The 15060-nt window shown below is 43.3% G+C and overlaps 1 protein-coding gene across 2 annotated transcripts in view; it reads left to right on the top strand.

Annotated features, from left to right (window-relative positions):
- The window catches only part of TXN2 (thioredoxin 2), a 139709-nt gene that overhangs the window by 42649 nt on the left and 82000 nt on the right, over nucleotides 1-15060 (top strand). For both annotated transcript variants that reach the window (XM_073573003.1, XM_073573002.1), the window contains exon 6: nucleotides 9066-9189. In XM_073573003.1, coding sequence (XP_073429104.1) covers nucleotides 9066-9189 — 124 coding nt within the window. The remainder of the gene's footprint in view (nucleotides 1-9065; nucleotides 9190-15060) is intronic.

The following is a 15060-nucleotide window of genomic DNA, read 5'->3' as shown; positions in this document are numbered from 1 at the left end:
TGGAACGCTTTAATGGATCCTGCTGATTCTGAGATTGTTTTTTCGTGACATATTGTACTTCATGTTAGTGGTAAAATTTCTTCGATAAGTCTTGTGTTTATTTATGAAAAAAACAGAAATATGGCAAAAAATTTTAAAATTTTGCAATCTTAAAACTTTAAATTTTTATGCCCTTAAATCAGAGAGATGTGTCACATAAATTTCTTAATAAATAACATTTCCCACATGTCTACTTTACATCAGCACAATTTTGGATGTAAAATTTTTTTTTGTTAGGAAGTTATAAGGGTTAAAAGTTGACCAGCGATTTCTCATTTTTACAACAAAATTTACAAAGCCATTTTTTTTTAGGGACCACATCATATTTAAAGTCATTTTGAGGGGTGTACATGACAGAAAATACCCAAAAGTGGCACCATTCTAAAAACTAGACCCCTCAAGGTGCTCAAAACCACATTCAAGAAGTTTATTAACCCTTTAAGTGCTTCACAGGAACGAAAGCAATGTGGATGGAAAAAATTAACATTTAACTTTTTTTTGGAAAAAAATTACTTCAGAACCAATTTTTTTTATTTTCACAAGTGTTAAAAGAGAAAATCAACCACAAAGTTGTTGTACAATTTCTCCTGAATACGCCGATACCCGATATGTGGGGGTAAACCCCTTTTTCAGCACACGGCAGAGCTCGCAAGGGATGGAGCACCGTTTGACTTTTTCAACGCAGAATTGGCTGGAATTAAGATCGGATGCCATGTTGCGTTCGGAGAGCCCTTAATGTGCCTAAACAGTGGAAAACTCCAACAAGTGACCCCATTTTGGAAACTAGACCCATTAAGGAACTTATCTAGATGTGTGGTGAGCACTTTAAACCTTCAAGTGCTTCACAGAAGTTTATAACGTAGAGCCGTGAAAATAAGAAATCCATTTTTTTTTTCCACAAAAATGATCTTTTCGCCCCCAAATTTTTATTTTTACAAGGGTAACAGGAGAAATCATACCCCCACAGTTATTATGCGATTTGTCCTGAGTACGCTGATACCCCATATGTGGGGAGGAACCACTGTTTGGGTGCATGGGAGAGCTCGGAAGGGAAGGAGTGCCATTTTGGAATGCAGACTTTGATGGAATGGTCTGCGGGCATCATGTTGCGTTTGCAGAGCCCCTGATGGGCCTAAACAGTGGAAACTCCCAACAAGTGACTCCATTTTGGAAACTAGACCCATGAAGGAGCTTATCTAGATGTGTGGTGAGCACTTTGAACCTTCAAGTGCTTCACAGAAGTTTATAACGTAGAGCCGTGAAAATAAGAAATCCATTTTTTTTCCACAAAAATGATCTTTTCGCGCCCAAAATTTATTTTTACAAGGGTAACAGGAGAAATCATACCCCCACAGTTATTATGCGATTTGTCCTGAGTACACTGATACCCCATATGTGGGGGGGAACCACTGTTTGGGCGCATAGGAGAGCTCGGAAGGGAAGGAGTGCCATTTTGGAATGCAGACTTTGATGGAATGGTCTGCGGGCATCATGTTGCGCTTGCAGAGCCCCTGATGGGCCTAAACAGTGGAAACCCCCCCACAAGTGACCCCATTTTGGAAATTAGACCCCCTAAGGAACTTATCTAGATGTGTGGTGAGCACTTTGAACCCCCAAGCGCGTCACAGAAGTTTATAAACGCAGAGCCGTGAAAATAAAAAGTCTTTTTTATTTCCACAAAAGTGATTTTTTTAGACCCCAATTTTTAGACCCCCAAAGTTGGTAAATAGTGGAAACCCCTCAATTCTTGCTCCAACCCTAACCCCAACACACCCCTAACCCTAATCCCAACCCTAATCCTAGTTCGCTCTAACCCTAGCCCAACCCTAACCCTTAACCCTAGCCCTAACCCTAGCCCTAACCCTAGCCCTAACCCTAGCCCTAACCCTAGCCCTAACCCTAGCCCTAACCCTAGCCCTAACCCTAGCCCTAACCCTAGCCCTAGCCCTAACCCTAGCCCTAACCCTAGCCCTAACCCTAGCCCTAACCCTTAACCCTAACCCTAGCCCAACCCTAACCCTAGCCCAACCCTAACCCTAGCCCAACCCTAACCCTAGCCCAACCCTAACCCTAGCCCAACCCTAACCCTAACCCTAACCCTAACCCTAACCCTAGCCCTAACCCTAGCCCTAACCCTAGCCCTAACCCTAGCCTAACCCTAACCCTAGCCTAACCCTAACCCTTATGGAAAACTGAAAAAAAAAATATTTTTTTTATTTCATTATGTGTGCCTATATAAGGGGGTGATAAACGGGGGGGTTATGTACTATTTTTATTATTTTGATCACTATGATCGTTTATCATAGTGATCATAATAATGAATGGAATCTGCCAGCCGGAGCCAGCAGATTCCCGGCGGGCGCACTGCGCATGCGCCCGCCATTTTCAAGATGGCGGCGCCCATCGGATGACGCCGGCGGGCGCGGGACCACCGGGAGGGGACGGAGGACAAGGGAGAGGTACCGGGAGGGGACCGGGGGGATCGGGGACCCTATTTCTCTATCCTCTGATGTGCGATCACATCAGAGGAAAGAGAAATTAAATGTAAAATCGCGGCTTTTTTTTTTTTTTTTTTGCGGTCGCCATTATAGGGTTAATAACGGCGATCACAAAAGCGGGGGTCGGTAAAAACCGACCGATTCATGTTCTCTGGGGTCTCGGCTACCCCTGGCAGCCGAGACCCCGGAGAAAATCCGACACTGGGGGGCGCTATTCACTTAAATCACAGCGCCGTGAATTAACGGCGCTGTGGTTTAAGTACCCTTAATTACCGCCGTTAAAAGGCGTATCGGCGGTCGTTAAGGGGTTAAAAATATAAAAAAAAATATATAAAAGTTCAAATCACCCCCCCTTTTGGCCCATTCAAAATAAAACAATAAAAAAAAAAAATCACACATACACACATTTGGTATCGCCGCGTTAAGAATCGCCTGATCTATCAATTAAAAAAAAAAAAAAAGATTAACCTGATCGCGGAATGGCATGGCGAGAAAACAAAGTCAAAACGACAGAACTACGTTTTTTTTGGTCACTGCGACATTGCATTAAAATGCAATAACAGACGATCAAAAGATCGTATCTGGTATTTGCACCAAAATGATATCATTAAAAACGTCAGCTCAGCGTGCAAAAAATAAGCCCTCGCCCAACCTGAGATCATGAAAAATGGGGATGCTACGGGTATTGGAAAATGGCACAATTTTTTTTTTTTTTAGCAAAGTTTGGAATTTTTTTTCCCACCACTTAGATAAAAAAGAACCTAGACATGTTTGGTGTCTATGAACTCGTAATGACCTGGAGAAACATAATGGCAGGTTAGGTTTAGCATTTAGTGAACCTAGCAAAAATTGTGTCGTTCAAAAGTACAACTCGTCCCGCAAAAAAAATAAGCCCTCACAAGGCCATATTGATGGAAAAATAAAAAAGTTATAGCTCTGGGAAGGAGGGGGGCGAAAAACAAAAACGCAAAACCGAAAAAAACTGAGACAGGGCAGAGACTGAGAGCAAGGATGAGGTCTCATCATCATACAATTACAGACAAAAAAAAACATTTACCTGTGGCTAAACATCTCTGTGATCCAGGCACAACATAAACAATATGAAAGTTGTCATTTTAAAAGGCAATTTTAAATCACAGAAACACCGGGGGGGGGGGGAACATAAATTCATTACCATCTTTGAATCTATTCACACAGGACTCAATTTGTCAGAAAGTTTTATGGCCCATTACCATATCTGAGCTATTTCCTCCAAACAGCCCTTTGATCTCACAGAACTTTCACACCACTGATGTAATCTTAACTAATTAAGGATTGTCTCTTCAAGCTCAGTATTTGCTTATTGAAATGTCCATGTATCACACTAGCAGGTGCTTTAAACTGTATAGAAATAAGGTTTCTTCAAATATTTTGTTATATCAGCCTGATGAAGGGACGTAAGCAGTCCCAAAAGCTTGCTTTGTAACATTTACTATAATTTGTTAGCCATTAAAGGTATCATACCCACAAGATTCCTATTTTGTTTCTCTCACTGAGAGCACTTTATATATGCTATATATTATACTATATATACAGACATCAGATATTACATCAGTCATATATTACCCTGCATATAACCTACAATGTCTGTGCACACAGTATATTATATCTAGGACCGGTGTTAGCGGCAATCCAGATTTGGCAGATGCCTAGGGCCCCCGCTTCCCCAGGGGCCCCCAGCCAGTGGTGTGCCGCTAATAGCGGCACTCCACACTGCTGACATTGGGCCTGAGTCAGGAGTGCCCGCACGGTGCCAGCCGCTCCATCCCCCCTTGCGCCACATTCAACTATATCGGCATCACGGACGCCGATACAGTTGAAGGCAATGATGGAGGGAGAGCTCCCTCTCTCATCATTCCCCACTGCCTCTGACACTGCGGGTGCGCGATGATGTCACTTCCTCCTGTACCCGCTGTGTGCTGGGCAGCGCAGCTGCTGAGACCGGAGCAGAACCTGGATCAGCACAGGGATCGAGGAGGTGAGGATTGTGTGTTGTTGTTGTTGGGGTTTTTTTTTTTTATATATAAATATATCCGTGAGTGAGTACTAGACTGTGGGACTGTATTACATTCTGTGATGGGGCTACATTATATTATATGGGGGGCTGCATCATACTCTGAGGAGGCTGTTATATTCTAATGGGGTGGCAGCATTTTACTATATGAGGAAGCTACATTATATTCTATGGGGGGCTGCATTATACTATATGAGGGGGGGCTGCATTATATTCTATGGGGGGTCTGCATTATGCTATTGTCACGTGGACCCGTCCTGTGTGACACGGCTCGCAGGCCGATAACGAAAGACAAGGGGTAGGGAAACCAGTTACAACAGTGGGCCCTGAGATAGGGAAAGGGGATGTGGAGACCTCCTACACTCCCCTGGGTCAGTGTCCCTACCGCTCCTAACGTTCCCTATGCTGGTTCCGCACCGGGCGCCGATCACGAACCTGTCACCCTAGCACACCCTACACCTATCCCTTGCTAGCGAGCTGGGTGGCACAGGCACTGGCCCCACCGCTGTACTAATACACACTAAGGAGAAAACACAAACGGGAAACACAACTTAGCTTTACTCTGTTGCACTTGCTCCTGGCAACAGAGGCCACCACCAGCATGCAGCTCTCCTCCTGAATCGCTGCCACCAAGCTCTGTCAGAGCTAAGGAAATCCTCTATGACTCCTTTCACATCAGGCTATGTCAGAGCTGCTCTCCAGCTCCTTCCTCCACCAAGGATGGTTGAAATGAACACTATCACCAACACTGATTGCAACACCTGTGATTCTTTTATAGCAGAGCCAGCAATCACACCTGCATTATAATCATGTGCACTAAACAAAAGAAACTAGAGTACAATGACGCTCACCACCACCGGGGGGAAAACTTAGAACAAACGACACACAGTGCAATAATCCTAATGACCACCGGGGGCAAAAACACCTTAAGCACAGCTTAGGGAAAAAAAAAAGGTTACCTGTGCTTTATATCAGTCATGATCCAGCATGGATCATGACAGCTATATAAAGTATGCTGCATTACATTCTATGGGGGAATTGCATTATACCTTATGAGGGGGCTACATTTTATTCTATCCTGGTCTACATTATATTGTATGAGGGGCTGCATTATATTCTATGCGGGATCTGCATTATACTCTGAGGGGGCTACTTTTTATTCTGTGGGGTGGCTGCATTATACTTTATTGGTCTATGGGCAGTGGATTATACTATATGTACTATGAGACCTGCATTATACTGTAACGAGGACTATTGGGAATACATTATACTACATGAACTATGGGATGCATTATACTATGGACAGTGCACTGTATTACATGAAGGACTATGGGGGTGAATTATACTATATGGTGAACTATGAGGAGGGTATTATATTATATGGAGGACTATCAAGAGTGTATTATATTATTTGGAGGACTATGAGGAGTGTATTATACTACAGGGTGGGCCATTTATATGGATACACCTAAATAAAATGGAAATGGTGATAGTTTTTTTTGCGTAGGGTGTCTTGCATTTACAGTGCCTTGTGAAAGTATACGGCCCCCTGGAACTTTTCAACCTTTTCCCACATATGCTTCAAACATAAAGATACCAAATGTAAATTTTTGGTGAAGAGTCAACAACAAGTGGAACACAATTGTGAAGTTGAATGAAATTTATTGGTTATTTTAAATTTTTGTGGAAAGTCAAAAACTTAAAAGTGGGACGTGCAATATTATTTGGCCCCTTTACTTTCAGTGCAGCAAACTCACTCCAGAAGTTCATTGTGGATCTCTGAATGATCCAATGTTGTCCTAAATGACTAATGATGACAAATATAATCTACCTGTGTGTAATCAAGTCTCTGTATAAATACACCTGCTCTGTGATAGTCTCAGGGTACTGTTTGAAGCACAGAGAACACCATGAAGACCAAGGAACACAACAGGTAGGTCCATGATACTGTTGTGGAGAAATTTAAAGCCGGATTTGGATACAAAATTATTTCCATAACCTTAAACATCCCAAGGAGCACTGTGCAAGCGATCATATTGAAATGGAAGGAGTATCATACCACTGCAAATCTACCAAGACCTGGCCATCCCTTTAAACTTTTTATCTCAAACAAGAAGACTGATCAGAGATGCAGCCAAGAGGCCCATTATCACTCTGGATGAACTGTAGAGATCTACAGCTGATGTGGGACAGTCTGTCCATAGGACAACAATCAGTCGTACACTGCACAAATCTGGCCTTTATGGAAGTGTGGCAAGAAGACAGCCATTTCTCAAAGGTATCCATAAAAAGTGTTTAAAGTTTGCAACAAGCCACCTGAGAGACACACCAAACATGTGGAAGAAGGTGCTCTGGTCAGATGAAACCAAAATCGAACTTTTTGGCAACAATGCCAAACGATATGTTTGGCGTAAAGGTAACACAGCTCATCACCCTGAACACCCCATCCCCACTGTCAAACATGGTGATGGCAGCATCATGGTTTGGGCCTGCTTTTCTTCAGCAGGGACATGGAAGATGGTTAAAATTGATGGGAAGATGGATGGAGCCAAATACAGGACCATTCTTGAAGAAAACCTGTTGGAGTCTGCAAAAGACCTGAGACTGGGATGGAGATTTGTCTTCCAACAAAACAATGATCCCAAACATAAAGCAAAATCTGCAGTGGAATGGTTCACAAATATACATATTAAGGTGTTAGAATGGCCAAGTCAAAGACCAGACCTGAATCCAATCGAGAATCTGTGGAAAGTGCTGAAAACTGCTGTTCACAAACGATCTCCATCAAACCTCACTGAGCTCGAGCTGTTTGCCAAGGAAGAATGGACAAGAATTTCAGTCGCTCGATGTACAAAACTGTTAGAGACACAAGCGACTTGCAGCTGTAATCGCAGCAAAAGGTGGTGCAACAAAGTATTAAGTTAAAGGGGCCGATTAATGTTGCATGCCCCACATTTTTTTAGTTTTTGACTTTGTACAAAAATTTAAAATAACCAATAAATTTCGCTCAACTTCACAATTGTGTCCCACTTGTTGTTGATTCTTCACCAAAAATTTACATTTGGTATCTTTATGTTTGAAGCATAATATGTGGGAAAAGGTTGAAAAGTTCCAGTGGGCCGAATACTTTCGCAAGGCACTGTAAATCTGCTGCAATGACCCGGGAACCGCGTTCACCAGACATCAGCACAATTTCTATCCGCTCCTCAGGTGTTAACCTCTGCGACATGTCAATGGCTGTAAACAAAGAGAAACTTGTAAATAACTCATGAAATAATAAAGTTACCTTAAAACCAAGAACACCATTGTTTTTTCTTGTGAAATTCTCAATAAGTTTGATGTGTCACATGACCCTCTTCATATTGAAAAAAATAAAGTTGGATCCAAAATGGCCACCATGGTCACCACCCATCTTGAAAAGTTTTTCCCCTCCCATATACTAATGTGCCACAAACAGGAAGTTGATATCACCAACCATTCCCATTATATTTTAGGGTTATCCATATAAATGGCCCACCCTGTATAAGGAGGACAGAGGAGTGTAATTTTAAAATATGGAAGACTATGAGGAGTGTATTATACTATATGAAGGACTATGGGGAGAGTATTATACTATATGGAGGACTATGGGTCATATTATATTATATGGAGGACTATGACGTGTGCATTATACTATATGCAGGACTGTGGGGTACATTATACTATATGGAGGACTATGGGGTGTATTATACTAAACAAGCAAAATGCTGCTTATTCATCGAGTAAGTGGCTTGTGTATGCCAGAACAAAAATCTTTGTTCTCACCAGCACATGGCCCGGTGAAAACTGCAGTTATGCTGCTGATAACATGATGATACTGTATGGGGACAGATTGATCTATTAGTGATTGTTCTGTCCCCATCATTATTACTCAGCCGGTGGAAAGAGGCCGGGAAAAAATTGTCGAACGACGTCAATATTGTTGATCACACTCGTTTAGCGGCCTGAACTCAGTTCTTGTAAATACAACCAAAATGCTTCACTGTGACACCCATCGGACCAGACCGTTCCCCCCCCCCCCCCCCCAGTGAGTGTAATCTAACTCGTTTTTCTTAACTTTCAGGTTACATTGGGGGCTTATCTACAGCATTACAGAATGCTGTAGATAAGCCCCTGATGGTGGTGCCGGCAGCTAATACTCGAAAAATGGGGGGACAGATTCCCTTTAACGGAGTCAATGTATTATTCCTCTGCTGATTATTGAATTTTATCATTAAGTGTGTGACTATTTATCCCATTATATTAATAAGAGTTTTTGATCGCAAATTACTTTGTGTTGTTTTCCAATATTATTGACATTTGGGTGACTAATGTCTAATATTTGCTACTTAAACTCTTAAGCACCACTGTATATATTTTATTCCTAAAATGTGATATATTGTCAGCCTTTATCTGTAACATCTTGTTAAAGTGAAAAACAATGTATCTTTTCTTAGATGGTGTGGACCATGCAAGATTTTGGGAACACGCTTGGAAAAGGTGGTTGCTAAACAACAAGGAAAAGTTTTGATGGCCAAAGTTGACATTGATGACCATACTGATCTTGCTCTTGAATATAGGGTAAGTTTGCACATTTTGTTCAGTCACGTAAAAGTTTTCACTTCTAGAGCATATTTGTCTTTAAGGCCCACAGGGAAACATGAATTTATTAGATAACTAAAGTAAGAAGATTCACTGATAGATTGTTAGAGGTTTTTGCATATCTAATGTCACGGGGTTACCAAAAGAGACAGTAGCCAGAAGATCGCAGCTTCAGATTGCTCCTACTCCTGCGGTGAGAACAAGCACATCTCCTTTGCTTTAATAGTGTTTTATTTCTTTTGGCAGAGCAGTGGTTAATCACCATGTTGGAAACTCTCAGCTCGGTTAGCTAGTCCCGTCCACTTTATAAACTGGGTCCTGATTCAAATCCATGTCAGAACTAGCATTTGCTGCATGCTGCATGGCTTAGGCCTGTTTCACACTTCTGTTTTTTCTGTCAGTCGAAATCCGCCAAAATAGCGGAAAACGGATCCACAGGCGGACTGACAGAAACGGGGGACAGCGGATGTACAGATCCGCCGATGGTAAAAATTTAAAGGAACTGCGGCAGGAAAAAAAATAATAAAAAAATAAATACCGGTCAACTCACGGGATGGGGCCGGAGATCAGATGTGGGGCTGGAGATCGCACGGTCATCTCGCTGGATGGGGCTGGAGATCTCGCGAGAGGAATGGAGGTTGCGGGTAAGGAGAGAGAGAGAATTTTCAACCAGCAGCGACACTTGATTCAGGGTTAAAAGGCAAAAATGCGGATCCGGAGTGCAAAAAAAGTTGCATGGTCCGTTCGGTGATCTCTGCAGACGCCAAAATTTTGTCGGATCCGCGGAAATACGGATGCAACAGACAGTCATCAGTCAAAATCCGCCGATAATGAAAGTCAATGGGGAAAAAAAACGGAAAATTGGCGGATCTTGACTGATTGTGAAAAACTGATGTGTGAAACAGGCCTTAGGAGGAGAGGTGTTCTTATGAGGAGTTTTGAAGGAGTTATTTGTGACTGTTTCATGGTTTGTTAGTGTGGTAATTTCCTTCCCTTTTCTAATTTGTTTTTCCCTATCCTCCATTCCCCGATGCATTCCTCTGTTATATGTGAGTGAATATTTTGTATGCCTGGTGTTTGTTAACCCTTGTTTGTGCAGCCTTGCTTGTCTAGTTGGTGTACTACGGTGCACAGTGGCGCCCCTCTTCCTAGGTGAAGGAAGAGATCAGAGGGCTAAATCAGGAGATAAGGCAAGGGTGGCAGCCCTGGCATTGTCACCTTCAGAAGTATTCCAGGGAATAGGGTGAGCTAGGCCCCCCTCAGTGGTAGGGACATGGAAGGAACCCCAAGAAAAGGAAGAAGGGTCCAGCTCCAGAAATTTAAAATCCAGGATTTTTTTTGTATCATGTTTAAAATACATTCATGGCTGCTTGTGATCAAGTAACGGCAACAAAGCTCACCGCATGGGGATATTCTCCAGGTCTCTGTACGCGTTTCGAGCACAAATGCTCTTAGACTCAGAGTACTTGATCACAAGCAGCCATGAATGTATTTTAAACATGATACAATAAAAATCCTGGATTTTAAATTTCTGGAGCTGGACCTTTCTTCCTTTTCTTGGAGTCATTATACGTCCTGGCAGAGACGTGTCCGCGCTCAGAGCTTTTCAATAGTTCTTACGAACTTACAAGAGGTGAGCTGAAATTTATCTTTTACAGGGAAGGAACCCCTAGTCCCGGGTCACCCGACAGCTGTGTTAACCCCTTTCTGACATCTGACGTAGTGATCAGTCCACGTGACCTGGGCCTGTTTGACTATGGACGGATCATTACATCACATGTTCTCACTTGATTTATGCATTTAATAGCCCTCTGTGTCTGTATTGTTACATACTTAGGCTGATAACCAGTTCATGCAGTGTTACATGAACAGCCGATTATTACACTTTGGCTGGTCCGAACATTGAAAGCAATTGCTACCATCTACTTTTCGTGTCTTCCCTTTTCCTCATGGATTGTAAGCTTGCGAGCAGGATCCGCATTCCTCATGGTATCTGTTTTGATCTCTGTTTTATTGTTATGCTGTAATGTCTATTTTCTGTACAAGTCCCCTCTAAAATGTAAAGTGCTGCGGAATATGTCAGCACTATAGAAATAAAATTATTATTATATGTTTAATGCGACACTGCAACTTAAGTCGGCGGTGATTGCATTAAAATTCTGGCGCCTGTGGGTAGATGGTGCCATCATCTTGGGGGGTGTCATCGCCCTCCCGCAAGCACGATCGCTGTAATTGGCTGTTCAATTCTGTACAGCCAATCGCAGCATTTCTCAGTGTTTAAGCCAATCAGATTGCCTGAAACACTGAGGCCCATCCTGGGATCGGGCACCGATCCTAGGCTGGTGCCTGGCAACACCAGGCATGACCTGAAAGGACCCGATCGCAATGACCGCGCTGTGACCTGCCGCTGACCTGCCTAGGATTGGAGCTTTGAGCTCCGATCATAGGCATGGCCTGGAGCCACTGATCAACGATTACTTCAATCGTGCCAATCACAGAGCACACCCACGGTGTGACCACGCTGTGCCCTGCCTAGGATCGGAGCTGTTGGCTCTGATCTTAGGCCGGTGCTTGGCAACAGCGGTGTCACCAGGGCTAGCTTGGATTGGTGTGATTGATATCATCATCGATTACACCAATGACAGGTCAGAGCAGCAGTATGACCGCTTTGTGACCTGTCTGTCACCTGTCTGTGACCACACTGCAGGTCCTCACACTAGCTAACGATTCCTGCAGAGCAGTCACACAACAGTATCTCCTACTGTGCTGGGCCTTGTGGTACCACTGAAACCTGTGACACCACAATCCCCTTTTTCAAATAACAGAGAAGAAAAAATACAAGATAGAAGAGAGACAACTGTAAGTGTTTTGATCCCTGTCTGATCTCGCTTCATCCACCCCAATCCCCCCACCCCCCTTCCCTTTCCCCCTCTTTTTAGCCCCATCACCCCCCTTTGCGCCTCCCCGTACCACATCCAGCAGCCTCCAAACTTGGATAAGTGACTCAGTTCACTCATCAGAGCTCGTGTCTGCTGTTTTCCATTTTTCTTCCTCACCCCCCTTGCGCCACCCCTGTGTGCACATCCAGCAGCCGCAGAGCTTTGATAAGTGAGGCAGTTCACTTATTATTATTATTATTATTATTATTTATTATTATTTATTATTATTATTTGTATAGCGTCATTAATTCCATGGTGCTGTACATGAGAAGGGGGGTTACATACAAAGTTATATATATAGTTAACAATAAACAAATTTCCACAACAAATTTACATTGACGGACTGGTACAGAGGGGAGAGGACCCTGTCCTTGCGGACTTACATTCTATGGGATAGTGGGGAAGAGACAGAAGGTCGGGGGTGCCGCAGCTCTGGTGGTGATGAGGCAGCAGCTCAGGCGGTGGTGAGGTGGCAGAATGGTCATTGTAGGCTGAAAGCTTTCCTGAAAAGATGGGTTTTCAGGTTCCGTTTGAAGGATCCGAGGGTGGTGGATAATCGGACGTGTTGAGGCATGGCATTCCAGAGGATAAGGGATATTCGGGAGAAATCTTGGAGGTGGTTGTGTGAGGAACGAATAAGTGTGGAGGAGAGTAGGAGGTCTTGGGAGGATCGACGAGTATGTGAGCTAAGATATTGGGAGATTAGTTCAGATATATTGGGAGGGGAAAGGTTGTAAATGGCTTTGTAGGTCAGTTTTAGTAGTTTGAACTGGATTCTTTGGGGAATTGGGAGCCAATGGAGGGATTTGCAGAGGGGAGAGACAGGGGAGTAGCGAGGAGAAGTGGATTAGTCGGGCAGCTGAATTGAGGACAGACTGGAGTGGTGCAATCGAGTTAGCAGGGAGGCCACAGAGGAGAGTGTTGCATTAGTCAAGGCGGGAGATGATGAGGGCATGTACAAGAGTTTTAGTAGATTGAGGACTGAGGAAGGGACAGATTCTGGAAATATTTTTGAGTTGGAGGCGACAGGAGGTGGCAAGAGATTGGACGTGCGGTTTGAAGGACAGGGCAGCGTCGAGAGTTACTCCGAGGCAGTGGATTTCAGGTGCGGGAGAGAGCGTGACGCCATTTACCATAATAGATAGATTGAGTAGGGAAGATACGTGATATGGAGGAAAGATAATGAGTTCAGTTTTGTCTACGTTGAGTTTTAGGAAGCGAGAGGAAGCACACCCCATTATGGACCCCGTATGGATCTCGCCCCCTGAAAATTACGAGCCACTGATTGCTGATTTTTTGGCAGAACCGGGAATCAAGTTTGACACCACTGGCCTCACAGAACTAGACTTATTCCAAAGTCCTTTCCTCTGAGGATTTTGTTAACTTCATGGTGGGCCAAACTAATTTATATGCTTGTCAATATTTGGCACAAAACCCCGTTTCATCACTTTTTGATTGGTCTCCTGTAGATGCAGTTGAAATGATGCAGTTTTGGGGCCTGGTCCTTCACATGGGGATCCTGAAGAAGCCAGAACTTTGGCATTATTGGAGTGTTGATGTTTTATATAACACTCCAGTGTTCCGAATGGTCATGGCCATCCAAAAATTTCTGAATTATACCAATAATGCACAGTGTCCCCCACGAGATGACTCCAACTTTGACTGTCTGTTCAAAGTTTGGCCAGTCATCTAACACTTCAACAAAAAGCTTGCTGAAGTCTACGTGCTCCAAAGGGACATCTGCGTGGATGAGTCCCTAATTTATTTTAAGGGAAGGCTCATATTTTGTCAGTACCTGCCCAACAAGAGGGCCAGGTACGGAATTATACTCTACAAACTGTGTGAGAGTACCTCAGGGTACACCCACAGGTTTAGAGTTTACGAAGGGAAGGACACTAGGATTGAACCCCCTGAATGCCCCCCTGTCCTGGGAATGAGTGAGAAAATTGTGAAGGATTTGGCGCACCCACTGCTGGATAAAGGCGATCACCTCTACACCGATAACTTTTATACCATCATCCCACTTTTCAAATCCCTCTCTGTGTGAGATACTGCAGCCCGCGGTACTGTCCGCAAAAGTCAGAGAGGCATCCCAAAAGCGCTACTTGGACAGATGCTCAGGAGGGGTGACAGAAGAGCCCAATGTAGCGACCACCCACTATATATATATACTATGTGTGTGTGTATATAATATATATATATATATATATATATATATATATATATATATATATATATATTAGAGAGAGATAGATATACAGTTGTGGCCAAAAGTATTGACACCCCTGCAATTCTGTCAGATAATACTCAGTTTCTTTCTGAAAATGATTGCAAACACAGGTTCTTTGGTATTATTACCTTCATTTAATTTATCTTAAATGAAAAAACACAAAAGAGAATGAAGCAAAAAGCAAAACATTGATCATTTCACACAAAACTCCAAAAATGGGCCAGACAGAAGTATTGGCACCCTCAGCTTAATACTTGGTTGCACAACCTTTAGCCAAAATAACTGCGACCAACCGCTTCCGGTTTCTTACAATGCTCTGCTGGAATTTTAGACCATTCTTCCTTGGCAAACTGCTCCAGGTCCCTGATATTTGAAGGGTGCCTTCTCCAAACTGCCATTGTTAGATCTCTCCACAGGTGTTCTATGGGATTCAGGTCTGGACTCATTGCTGGCCACCTTAGAAGTCTCCAGTGCTTTCTCTCAAATCATTTTCTAGTGCTTTTTGAAGTGTTTTGGGTCATTGTCCTGCTGGAAGACCCATGACCTCTGAGGGAGACCCATCTTTCTCACACTGGGCCCTACATTATGATGCAAAATTTGTTGGTAGTCTTTAGACTTTATAATGCCATGCACACGGTCAAGCAGTCCAGTGCCAGAGGCAGCAAAGCAAGCCCAAAACAT

This window comes from Dendrobates tinctorius, unplaced genomic scaffold, assembly GCF_039654945.1.
Source record: "Dendrobates tinctorius isolate UK_male_01 unplaced genomic scaffold, ASM3965494v1 ptg000033l, whole genome shotgun sequence".
NCBI lineage: Eukaryota > Metazoa > Chordata > Amphibia > Anura > Dendrobatidae > Dendrobates > Dendrobates tinctorius.
This window is presented reverse-complemented; position numbering and strand designations above follow the sequence as displayed.